At 40.9% G+C, this 13,102-nt stretch overlaps 1 protein-coding gene across 21 annotated transcripts in view; it reads left to right on the top strand.

Annotated features, from left to right (window-relative positions):
* Positions 1-13,102, top strand: part of DOCK10 (dedicator of cytokinesis 10) — a 263,891-nt gene that overhangs the window by 48,636 nt on the left and 202,153 nt on the right. For 5 of the 21 annotated variants that reach the window (XM_070619978.1, XM_070619977.1, XM_070619985.1 and 2 more), the window contains exon 1: positions 5,412-5,693. The exons of 15 other annotated variants lie outside the window; for them this stretch is intronic. In XM_070619978.1, the coding sequence (XP_070476079.1) occupies positions 5,532-5,693 (162 nt within the window). In that variant the 5' untranslated portion in view covers positions 5,412-5,531. Of the gene's footprint in view, positions 1-5,411; positions 5,694-13,102 lie in introns of those variants that run through there. One more of the 21 variants, XM_070619975.1, reaches the window with a different exon arrangement.

The following is a 13,102-nucleotide window of genomic DNA, read 5'->3' as shown; positions in this document are numbered from 1 at the left end:
GGTTAAGCATCTTGCTCAAGAACACACAGCTCAGACTTGGCAGAGCCTTGACTGCAGCAGGAGTCTGTCTGACTCTGCAGGTCATTGTGAACCTTTCTGCTGCACTCTCCCGGCTGCCACTTCCACCAGGCTGCCAGTGGGACGAGGATCTAGTTAGACTTGGACCGTGTTGCTCAGGACATACACTATCAGTTTCTCTATAAATTAACCCAAATATAAGGAGAGATCTACTTAGTTTTGGTAGTCAGAGCGCTGCCTTCTGGCTCTGGGAAGAGGGAGAAGACGAAAATTTGAGCCCCCTTCCTCATTCCCCAGACTGACAGCTGACCGACGAGCGCGTAGGTTGACAGGTGCACCAATTTCAGTCTTCATTTCAGAGGGTGTGAGCCAGGCAGGCAGGCCCCGCCTCTCCCAGCCAATGCCAGAATAATGAGGGCGTTTCTCTGAGGGGCTGACACCTATGCTGGGTATCCTGGAAGCATTTGCCCTTCTTCAGAGAGCTGTTATGAGGTGCTTAAGTGTTCTGTCTGTGCTGGGGATGGCTGGGAAGGCAGATTAATTACTTTCTGACATCCAGTGCCTACCTTCCTCAGGCTTAGAGCCCTGGGCTCTGTGGGGAACAGTGGCTGCTCTTTCCGTGTCGTCTTCCTGCTGTGGAAGTTGTTCCGCATCCTTCATTTTTGGTTCTTGACCAATGTGATCATAGTCATTTTTCATCTTTCAGAAAAACTTTCAGAAAACTCGCATCCGCAGAAAGAGCCCCCCTTCCCACTGTTGTAATCAATATATTCCCTTTTACGCTCTGTGTTGTAATTTCACTTGGACTTTGGGAAGGAGGGGAGGAAATGTACTTCATCCCCCCTCTTGAACTAGAAGTCTGGGACTCCAAGTATGGTGGGAACCGTGTTCTACCTGGGACATGCAGGTACCATGGGAAACAAGGTCCCTAGTGGCTCCCAGACCTCTGTGTTTGGGATGCAGGGGAAAAGGTGGGGTTCATTTAACCTGGAGTCGGGGGAGAGGACCATTCTCTGGGGAGGTGACAGTACGCTTGCAACTTCATTGTTGGAATATGGTTTTCCCAGGCAAGGTCTTCTCCTCTCAAAATCGCAACCATTCATTTCTCTTCGTACGTAAGTTCTAATCGTGGCCCTATTAGCTTCTTGAAATAGTAACCAGCAACTCATAGCATCTTAAATAGCGAGAGAAGCTCAACGGTGTCAGGCTGATCTTGTTACACTTCATTTCTCAGTGAAAGTATTTTCATCTGAACTCATATTTGTTTTCACAAGATAACATATTTGTTATCCTCATTAGCTCTCAGTGTACTTGACATATGAAGTTGGCAGAAAACCTCGCTCCCTCCAAGTAGGTCTGTCACTCTGCGTGAGCAGACTCAGGCCTGGGGGCATATGGATAAGTCTTTCAGGTGGGAGAACATGGGCTTCATCTCCATCGCACCCAAACCAGTCCAATTCAACACACTCCACATCTCAAGATACATTTAGACATTTAGCTCTTGCATAATTTAACAAAGCTGGGAAAGTCCAACACTTTCAACAGGCATTATTTATTTAAATTAAATATGGATTTCCCTTCCTCCTTGTAAAAAGATCTTTGGATGCGTTATTCCAACGGTGGAAAAATCAACATCTAGAACGAAATAATTCTTAGTCCAAAACATTTTAGAAAACAGCTCTGAAGACTAAATTCCTTTGTCAAGACATTGAAAAGGGATGAGCAGCTCAGCAGTCCACTGACACAGGAGCAAGAGTGCTCCTCGTTCAGTAGTCCCCTCTTATCCACAGGGAATACGTTCCAAGACCCTCAGTGGATGCCTGAACCGGCGGATCGGACCAAACCCTGTATGTACTGTGTCTTTTCTTAGACATACATATTTGAGATGTGACAGCCAAAGAGCACGAATTTCTTTTTCCTTCTTCACAATTTCACAAATAGAGGAGTTGTTCTTACTGTAAATCTTAGCAACCTCAGCATACGATTTATTTCTTTTTATAAGAACTTCTGCCTTTTCACTTAAAGCAAACACTTTACAGCTTCTCTTTAGCATATCTGAATTGCCAGCATCACTCCTTTTGTCTTGGGGCCCTTGCTAAGTACGGTAAGGGTGACCTGAACACAAGCACTGTGATACCGCAGTAGTCGATCTGGTAATGGAGACTGCTACTGGGTGACTAACTGGCAGGTGGCAGACACAGTGTGGATATGCTGGACAAAGGGATGATTCACGTCCTGGGCAGGATGGAGCGGGATGGTGCGAGATTTCATCAGCTACTCAGAACAGCATGCAATTTAAAAATTATGGATTGTTTATTTCTGGAATTTTTCATTTCGTATTTTCAGATCGCAATTGATTGTGGGTGACTGAAACCGCAGAAAGCAAAACTGTGGATAATGGGTGCTACGGTTTTCAGGGATATTTTGGAGATATTCTCATGTCTGTTGCTTCTCCCTTTTTTACTCTTCCTTCCTCTTTTACTCTCCAAAACTTCTTACTTTTTCATCCTACATTTAACTTTCTCCCAGGTACACTTTAATTTAATAGTCTCTCCTTCCATCCTTCCTTCTATGTCCTCTCTATGCCAAGGCTACTTCATATCTGCACGAGATGCCACCTCTGCTTTGAAACAAGAAAGATTTTCAGTGTACGTGAATGAACATATATGTATGAAATAACATACGTAAATATATGTACACATTTAATAACCCAGAATGGAATCGAGTTCCCGCTCCTTCTTGGCAAATTTACTCTTACCAATGTTGGTGACATTGCTTCTTCATCTACAAGAATAAGTTAAAAATTCTGAATTTTACATTTAATACATATCTTAGTGAATTGTGAAATGAGACCCAGCTAGCAGAAGGAGGCAGACAAGAGCAAGGGAGAGTCTTGAAAAGTTGTCGATTGGGAAGGCCATGCACATTTGATGCTTGAAGGCTGAATTAATGATTCATTTTACTAATACTTCAAATGAAAATAGCAGACACCTGTGAAGAGTTCGTTCTTCATTTTTTAATACTTCCTGTGAATCAACATGTATACTAAATATAAGGGGATAGAAGGGTCTTGTCTCTTTGGGGGGATTTCTATCCCCTCACCCACCCTACCACACTCCCAGCTTAATTTACTGTTTAAAACTTAGAGCCAAGAACCCAAGCCCTTTCTTGCAACTTTGCTGCAGGTTTGAAATTTTTCATAAGAAAATGTTGGACTCTATGTCCAACTGTTATTCCCTGGTTTCCATCCTTTCAGTCTCTTGTCCATTGGGTAATCGTGGTGTGTATTGAATTCCCACGAAACTATTTCCTGGAGGTTCCCTCTCCTTGATGATGGAAGTTGAAAGAGAAAGAGAGAGAGAATATTGAGAGTCCCACAGCAGTCCAGCAATAATAGGGAGGAATTCCTCAGAGGCAAAGAGGGATCGATGAAAACAGGACTCTCAGAGCTAGAAAGCATCTCATTTGTTTCCCCCAAAGACTTTGGCATCTGCCAAAACATCTGACTCCAAAAGCCACCCCAGAGGTTAGCCAGATTTAGAGAGAGGTGGCTAGAAAGGAATCTGGGATGCGAACCGCCTCTTCCCTGCCAAGCCCGTGGTGTATGACAGAGGGATCTGCCTCCGTCTTCCGTTACCACCAGAGCTGGTGGAATGTTTAAGCACCCCCAGTCAGCACCTTGTGTGTTCAAGCTATTTGGTTATGAGCAGATGACCAGACCCTCCAGGAAAGATTGGAGAGTTCTTTGTCATGGGGTATGAGAGTGGGTGGCAGGGGTGGGCATTGACATACTGGGAGCCCAGAGGAGCAATCACGCTTGAAAAGACACGTTCATAACCATCGAAGCCCACTCTTCCCTTTGTCTCTGGTCAACACCATTTATATAGATATTCTATACACAAGCCAGACAGGCTAAATTGTAGCCTCTCTTCCGTAAATGCCCTGGTTGTTTGGAGTGAAAATGGTTTAGATTAGCACCCGGGCACTCTGACAAAGGTCCCGAGGGAGTTAGAGGACTTGCCAGCACTATTAGCATTTTTTTCTTCTTTTTCCAGCAGTACTGAGATATGTTTGCTCAAAACAGAGAGAGATGGAAAACTCCTGGCAGCCAGTACCTCTTAAAAGAAAATAAAAATGTTTTACTTCTCTGGAAAACATACCAATTAAATAATGCTGTGTTGTGACAGATTACTGAGCAATTAATGCCTAATTGAGCATTATGCTGGATGCTTATGTGAAAGCAGCTTTACTAGGGCCGGAGTGGCCACACCTTATAGCAAAACAAACCTTCTCCAAACTTCCTGCAGCACCGTCTGCCCTGAGGAGCCCAGAAACCAAAGGAAACATTTTTGCTTTGAATCTCCAAGAGTTACGCTGGAAGGATTAGCTTGACAGAAAGATGCCGACATTGAAAATCCTATTGGGGATTTCATACTTTCCTCATTTGTAAGCAAAATCCATTTTCCATGAGCTATTTTTAGTGCAAGCATCCCCTGTTGTCCTATTCTCTTACAGTATACCATTAGATCTTGAAGCTAGTCCAAGCAGGTCACGTGATTTCTAAGCATCTCTTTGGTTCCCTGCTAAGTGACTAGTCTCGCAGGAGTCGGGGAATACTAGACTCGTAACTACCAAAGACCTCAAAGTCCTTCTCGAAGCCTTGAGTTCTTATTGATAGGATGTGAAAAAGCTTTACAGCTGCTTTTTCTGAGAGGTCAGCTTGGCGGAGCTCTCAGAGTGACCTCAGTGAGAGATATTTTCAGCCCTGCAAGCCGCCTATGTAAATATAAAAATGTATTCGGCTGCAGAACTGCGTGTGTGGGAACAGAACAACCCTACTATTGAAAGGAAATCGCAGGGGGAATGCTGGCGTTGCTCACATGGATTTAGTTAACGCGTGCATACTTTTGATAAATTGTCTTGATTTAGTGGACTTCACGATTCCGATGAGCCAATTTCATTTCTGGAATTTATGAGCTACGGAAAGTAAGACCCCCATCACTTAAGGAAGGGTCTAGGAAAATTTCCTTCCAGAAGCGTTTACATTTAAAAACAAAAAGCAATTTTAAAAAACCCCAGTCATTTTCATTTGACACTCATTTGCCTTGGAAAAACATATCAGTGTGAAGTCAGATTTTCAGTTGTTTAGTTTGAAAAAGAGTGATTTATTTGAATGTCTGAGTGAGAAAGATGTATTTATTCAGACCTCTGAAACTAGAATTGAAGAGAAATCATTATAATGAACTGGAAACATGCTCTCGAAATGAATTGAGAAATACTCTCTGGGAAAAATGCTCTGATATTCCTGAGTGTGTTCACTTTCAGTGGATCTAATCTTTCCCATCTCTGCATCCCAGCTATTTGGCGGTGATCAGATGATCAGAGCTCAAGGAAGTGATTGGAGAGTGAGCTGGCTGCAGCTGCAATGTAGGCTGTTTTCGGGGACAAGGAGCCACTGTTTTTCAAACATAGCATCAACATAGAAGTTATTTTGTAGGCTCCAGGATGCAGCGATGGGCTGCACTGCCAGCATTGTTCTGCTTCAGGCTTTTCGTTCTGTGGTCCAGAGGAGCTGTCCACACATTTGCAGACGACGCCAGGAGGAACCATCCCACGAAATTTTGCCTCTGGAAAGTGACGATGAAATGAGTAGACCCAGAACCCTCCTCATAATGGTATGGTGTCTGTGGCAAAGCAGCCTCAGTTGATTGAACTGTTATTATAGAAATGAGGTTGCAATTTAGGGTTTTGGGTGTTTAGCTTCAGATAAAGAAATGTGTGACCTAGAGTGTACTGCCTGTGCTTTACTGTTTAGGGAAAATCTCAAAACTATTTCTATCATTCAAAGAGCTAATTTTCTTTTTCTTAGATCTGTCACAAAAATGTGTAGTTTATCGGTCTGTTAGAAATTCTCTTCTGCCTAACATTTTATATGCTGTTATTAACTTTTGTGCAGGAAAAAAAAATTTGTAGTTTGGTTTAATTAAGTGGATTTTATTTTATAACTAATTTGAAAGAGCCCCAAACAGATATTTTTATATCAGATATATTTATATATCATGTAACCAGTCAAGTTTTGTAGATGTTGGTAGTCACAGCTCTAACTTCAGGGTATTTGGGCTTTTATTTCTGACTGCAACGGAAATGCCTTTCCCAGATGCTTAACTTAGGCATAAAATCAGAAAAAGTTTTTGAGAATTTTGTGGAACGCATGGTGTTTTAATTAGAAAGTTGTTTCTTGCCCCTTGTCAGGTTACGTTTTGCCGTGCTTTAATTATAATAGGCAGTGTTACTCCTTTGTGTATCTGTTTGATCAGCAAGATTAAGTAGAGGGTAGAGTCTTTTCTTTAGGTTCAGGGGGAGATCTGCTTAGTCACTGAAATCCCATTTTCGGATGGAGGGAGCATGCTAAAGTTTACAAAACTGGGGGAGCATTGAAGTCTGGGTGGTTTCGGTACAATCGACTTTTTTCTCTTAGAGTTCAGTGTTCAGATATCAAGGATGTTGTAAATAATGAATGAAAAATACCTGTTACACTAAAAGTTTTTAAGTGAAATTCATTTGGCTTGGGCTGTGCCTCTGAGTGACAGAATACTAAGCTATAACGTTCTATGCCAACTTCATCAACAAATCAACATTTGATTTTCAAAAGGTAACACTGTACTTGAACTACTGGGTTATGATTATCTCTAAGAGGAAACACAAAGTATGAATAATTTCATACTCGTTACTCCCATAAGTTTTCACAAATGAAATTTGAAAAGATTTGAGACCTTTGTTTTCCCAGTTTAACTCTTGTTAATAACATAAATACATTCTATAACTATGGTTTTTTCTCCTGCCATCTCAGTCATTAAAACAGTCATTTTTTTCTAATTTTACTTATTAGACTATGACATTTTGTGGCTAGAGGTTTGCAAAAAGAATTGTATTTCAAAGTAACTGAGAAATAAAAAATAATAAGTAATTCACCTAATAACAATGCCTTATTTTTTCAAAGATCCTTTTAATTTGTACGATATCTTTTCAGATGTTAAATGAGGTGAGGATGAATTTATTGATGAAGAGAGCAAGGGTTCAGAAAGATTGACTCTCTTGTTTACGTCACATAGCTGCTACATGTCAGAGCCTCAAGTCACACTTAGATCAATGATCCCAAAAGATAGTATACTTTCCTTTCTGTTCACACTTCTAAGGAAATAATGATAAAACTGATAAAACTGAATTTTTGTGAGAAGTCTGATGGAAATCTTGGACCACTCAGAGTAAAATATGCTCATACAAAGTTATTGTGCATCTTGAAAGTTCCCTCTGGACCACACCAAAATTCACACATTCAACAACTATTTACTGCTGGCATGCTATGGGTCAACCACTTGGAATCCACCAATGAACAAACTAGTCAAAGGTCCCTGCCCTGAGCTGCAAAGTTTTACAGAGATAGTACCTTTTGCAAATTTTGTTGTTATGGAAACACTATATTAGGCTTGTGATGCTTGTGTACAAGTATCTTGTATCTTGTATCTTCCAAGATAGTGGTTTGAAAACTGTAATGTATTTCAAAATCACCTAGGAGTTCATATTCATACAAATTCTTGGGCTCCTGGCCCCAAAGGCTCTGTGAAAGATGGTCTGGAGCCGAGCCTGGGAATCTGTACTTTTCTGAGCACCCCCAGGAGATTCTGATGGAGGATCCTTGGATGACACTCTGAGGAACATGGCTCTGGACCCTGATCATCTAAACTCGCCGCCTCCTTTAGCCTGATACACTAATCATCTTCTCACTCTGGCTATAAGCTTCTGAAAAAACTGATTTTTGTTCTTACTTTCTCATCACCCAAGTCACCAAATTTCGCATATTAATTTGTGTGTGTGTGTGTACAATCACAGAATCTAGAGCCAGAGACTCTAGGCTAGAATCTTGACTTCATCACTTACCAGCTATGTGACCTTCTGTGTGCTATTTAATATCTTTGTGCCTCTTTCCCTCCTCTGTAAGATGGAGTAAGAGTTCCATCAGCCCAGTGCTGTTGTGAGGGTTTAATGAAGTAAAATACAAGTTAAGTGCTTAGGAGACTGTCTAGATATATTAGAAAGATGTTCAATAAGGGGATCAGGGGCATCCTAATTGAAAAAGTGACATTTGAGAAAAGACCAGTGAGGGAGTGAGTCATGTCGTGTTCTAGGGGGAAGTGTCTCTGGCGGAAGGACCAGCCAGAGTGAAAGTCCCTAATATGGGAAGAAGCTGGGGTGTGTGAGGAACAATGAGGAGGCCAGTGTGGCTGAGTGAGCCAAGGAGAAGTTAGTAGAAAGTGAGATCATCGAAGTAATGGTGGAAGACCATGTCAGGCTTGGCTGGCCAAAATGAGGACTTGGGCTTTTTTCCAAGTCTAAGCAGGGAAGTCATTGGAAGAAGCAGACACAGAAGTTAAGAACATGGGATGAGGAGCCAGGATGTCGAGGTCTGAGTCCCATCTCTGCCACTTGCTAGCTGTGTGATTCTGAAAAATGACTTGTCCTCCCTGTGCCTTTGTTTCTTCATTGACAAAACACAGAGGGTAATGGTGCCTACCATGTACAGTTATTGTGAGAATTCAGTAAGTTTATATCTACAAAGAGCTTAGACCAGTGTCTGGTGGATAACAAGTACTATATTAACCATAAGCTCGTTAATATAAAGGGCCTTGAGCAGGGGAGTAACAAGATCTATGGCTGCAGAGGATCCAGGGTTGAAGCAGGGAGACCATTAATCAGGAAGTGATTGCAATGATCCAAGGAAAGACCTGGATGGTAGTTGTTGAGGTGATGATGAGTGATTGGGGCCGACTATATTTCAAAAGTAGGACGAATAGGGTTTGCTTACAAATTGAACCTAAGAGTTAGAGAAAGAGAGGAATCAGGGATGAATGTACAGTATTTTGTTTTGGTGTTTATTTGTTTGTTTGTTTTTTGGCCTGAACAACCGATTTGCCATTCAGATGAAGAAGGCTGCAAGAGAAGAAGATTTAGCCAGAAACTCTAAATTCGCATGTCAAGTTTGAAGTGTCTGTTAGGTCTAGACATGGGGATGTCAAATAGGAAATTGAATATACAAGTCTGAGTTCCTAGGAATAGTCTACAGAGGAGATATAATATCTGGCACAACGTAAATACCAATTAAATGATCAGTGAATGAATAAATGACCTCTCTTCTAATTTCCTATAAGATTTATAGTGTGTACATCCATTTGCAGTTAATCATGTCTTGAGCCATTTCACTGAACTGTTAATTGTTTATTTACTTTACTATTCATGTATTTTTCTTATCTCTCTGGCAGATGGGAAACCCTGTATAGGTAATAACTTAGTTGGCTTTATGCCCCAGTGGTCCCCAGCAAAATTCATTTTATGGACTAAAAGCTGAATAAGTGATGTTGAATACTTGAAATTTTTAAGCAGTTGACACTGACGTGAAAAGCTCCATTGATAAAGCTGCCCACTTAGCTCTTTAATTGAATTGTCCAGGAGTAAGTTAAGAATGGAGAAGGCTACTATAGTAAGCTCAAGGGTTTCGATGTTAACACTCTTCACAAGGGTTTAGCACTTAAGCCTTCATTATGGAAGGTTGTACCAAAGAATCATTCCTGTGCTCCAGGTTCAGAATCTTCTCGCAGAGATAAGCTTTCAGCTGGCATTGATTGTAGCTTGGCTGCATAGTCTAAAGTGGAGAGGCTGGTTAAACATCAGAATAAACTACTGTAGGCCCTTGGCATTTATAAGGGTCACATGCATCCTAATATCTGAGAGTATTACAACGACCTATTAAAATGCAGTCACATTTAGGGGCCGGCCCAGTGGTGTCGCCATTAAGTTCACAGGCTCTGCTTTGTCAGCCAGGGTTTCACTGGTTCAGATCCCAGGTGTGGACCTACGCGCCACTTACCAATCCATGCTGTGGTAGGCATCCCACATATAAAGGAGAGGAAGATGGGCACAGATGTTAGCTCAGGGCTAATCTTCCTCAAAAAAATGCAGTCAAGTTTAACTGGGAAAAATGAAGGCATTCCTTCAAAGCTCTAATTTATCTCTGCCTCAGAAATGTTTGCTGTGACAGAAGAATTAACAGAAACCTATTTATGAGTTATTTTTTTCTTACTTCCTTTATAGCAATTTTCATTAAAACCCTCAGACACTAATTTGATTTATGCAGATCTGCTGCTTTCTGGTGAATGTCTGTAATTTCTTATGTCATTTATTCATCACCAACCCTAAAAGTTGGCTTCCTTTTTAAGGCCTATTTCCTCTCCCTATAAAAAAGAGTACTTATCCACTTGCGTAATGGAGGGCAGTGGTGACACAGAGAAGGGCAAGAAGCAGGTTGCTGGTCTCTCTCTGGCTATCTGACCATGCACATACCAGATTCAAGAGTCTCAACTCAAAAATTAAAAAATTAAAAAATTCCTGAGCATTTTGGAGTGTCTCTGAAATTGTAGAAACCATAAAATTTAAATTTGGGAATTCCAAGGATCTAGTGTATATAGCAAGTCACACATGGTTTTGTCTTTAATTTTGGTTAAAGGCAGAGGAAAATAATGGTAGCTTAAACTTGTGGTGAGTTGGGGAGATGAAATCTCTTCTGTGAATCAAGGATGTGCACTTATATGATAAACATTTTGGAACCAAGGAACTTCAGTTCCTGCCTGGAGACCTGCACTACAAGCTCTTTGGTGTTCTAGAATGCCAGGTCCGGTGCTACGATGAACTGTGGTGCATGGGTCAAATTCTGCCCACAGTCTGTTTTTCTATGGCCTGTGAACTAAGAATAATTTTCACAACTTTTAAGTTTTGTAAAACAAAATGAAAAAGGAAGAAGATGACGACTACGCAACAGAGACCATATATGGCCCACAAAGCCTAAAATATTTACCATCTGGCCCTTTACAGGAAAAGTTGGCTGACCCTGTTCTGGTGAATGACATGGCTAAACCAGAAAGGAAACTTCTTTTTTTTAACTTGGACCTCTACAATGTATTTGCTCTTCCGCCTAACCAGATACAAAGGAACTTGGGTTTTTCCTGACCACCTTTTGTTCACATGAGTGTCTGAGAATTGTTGTGATTCAGGGATGAATTCTAGATTCGGATTAGAAGGCCCAATGTCAGAGTCTCAAGTCTGTCACTTAATGAAGGCCCGTATGACCTAGAGGTGCTGATTCATTTCTCTGGGTTTGTTCAATGGGGACTACTGTCCATCCTGTCTGTTGGAAGCACCAGAATGTTTGTTTTCATGGAATTGCTTTGTAAACTAGTGAGTTTTATACAAAGAAGGCGTCTTGCAGGTAGGCAAGCCAACTTACAGTACCAGAGATCCACTTGAGGTCACTGTACCAATGAGAGCTCATTATCCACTGGGTGACTCATTCAGCAATGTGGAGTGGCTGTTTACGTTAAGGTTTTTATTTGTATTTGTTCCATGTTCACCCCAAAATGCTGGTCCAGTGAGCCAGAATAGAGACACCAATGAAAATATTGTCAAATTTCTTCTTGATTTGCTTTTTGATCTTCAACAAATCTCCACTTTTGGGCCCCTCACGTAGAATAGACATAATAATTCTTCTTTCCAGGTCAAGTTCTTTGAGAACCTGGGATAATGAAGGAAATGAGTTATTCGTGAAAATAATAATGCCGTGTCTTTGGAACATGCATTTGTTTACAGACATGCCCTATGAAAAAAATTGGGAACAGAGAGGAATATGCTATGGGAACTACTTCCAAAGAAATAAAATGATCTCTCTTCCTACTCTATAACAAATATTCTAACTTAATAAAACTTTATTACCAAAGGGATTTTAACATGTTTTGCCCAGTTTCATCTTTTTGAATGGATGCATGAGGAAGAAACAAGTTCCAGACCTTCTAAATCCTGAGTTAATGTTCTTACTTCGTTTTAGTGAGGTTGAATGTTGAACATACTAATGTAAGTTTCCCCTGGGAAAGGAAGCCTGTGTAATGGAGTGCGACTTTAAATGGTTTGCCATAGATGGGTGTAGTGTGGAGCATAAAAGCACAGAGAATATTTGGCAGTTATTTTTCCTTGTGAACTGGTTTTGAGCTGAATCGCAAAGCCACAGAAAATGGACAAATGAATTGAATGCCTTCTCCGTGGGTCTAAGAATTAATTGAATGTGGTCGGAGGCTTAGTAATTAGCAGCACAAATCTTTGAGGCAAAGGCTTACTAAATTCAAATTACATTCGGTATCATCTCATCCAAATAATCTTGCATTTCTCCAGTTCTCCAAATGATACAAATTTAGAAAAGATAAGGAACAAAGAAAAAATATACAAAATCTAAAAAGAGGTGTTTAAAATTTAAAATCGGGGCCGGTCTGGTGGCATAATGGTTAGGTTCTCGCATTCTGCTTGGGCATCCCAGGGTTCACTGGTTTGGATCCTAGGCACGGACCTACACACCGCTCATCAAATCATGCTGTGGTGGCGTCCCACATAGAAGATCTAGAAGGACTTACAACTAGGATGCACAACTATGGACTGGGGCTTTGGGGAGAAAAAAAACTTTTAAACCACCAGAATGATAAATAAAGGCATAAAATCAAGTGTGGGGAGATATGCAGAAATTTATACCAAAAACAATTACCAAATTCAACTATATATATTAAAAATATAAAGAACATTATAGTAGATGTGTTTTGGGAGAGGCTATAGGGTGAAGATTAGAAAGATTATATTACCAAGTAAAAATATGTTGTTATATGGCTAGAAAAAGCATTGACTCTACAAATCAGTGCTAATAAAAAGTCCCTTAGGGGCTGGCCTGGTGGCACAGTGGTTAAGTTTGCATGTTCCACTTCGGCAGCCCAGTGTTCACTGGTTTGGATCCTGGGTGTGGACATGGCAGTGCTTGGCAAGTCATGCTGTGGTGGGCATCCCACATACAAAGTGGAGGAAGATAGGCACAGATGTTAGCTCAGGACCAGTCTTTCTCAGCAAAAAGAAGAGGATTGGCAGCAGATGTTAGCTCAGGGCTAATCTTCCTCCACAAAAAACAAAAAGTCCTTTAACTTTTAAAAATAATCAACCATAAAAA

This window comes from Equus przewalskii, chromosome 5 (assembly GCF_037783145.1).
Source record: "Equus przewalskii isolate Varuska chromosome 5, EquPr2, whole genome shotgun sequence".
In the NCBI taxonomy this organism is placed as follows: Eukaryota; Metazoa; Chordata; class Mammalia; order Perissodactyla; family Equidae; genus Equus; species Equus przewalskii.
Note: the sequence above shows the minus strand (reverse complement) of the source record. Positions and strands in the feature narration are given on the sequence as shown.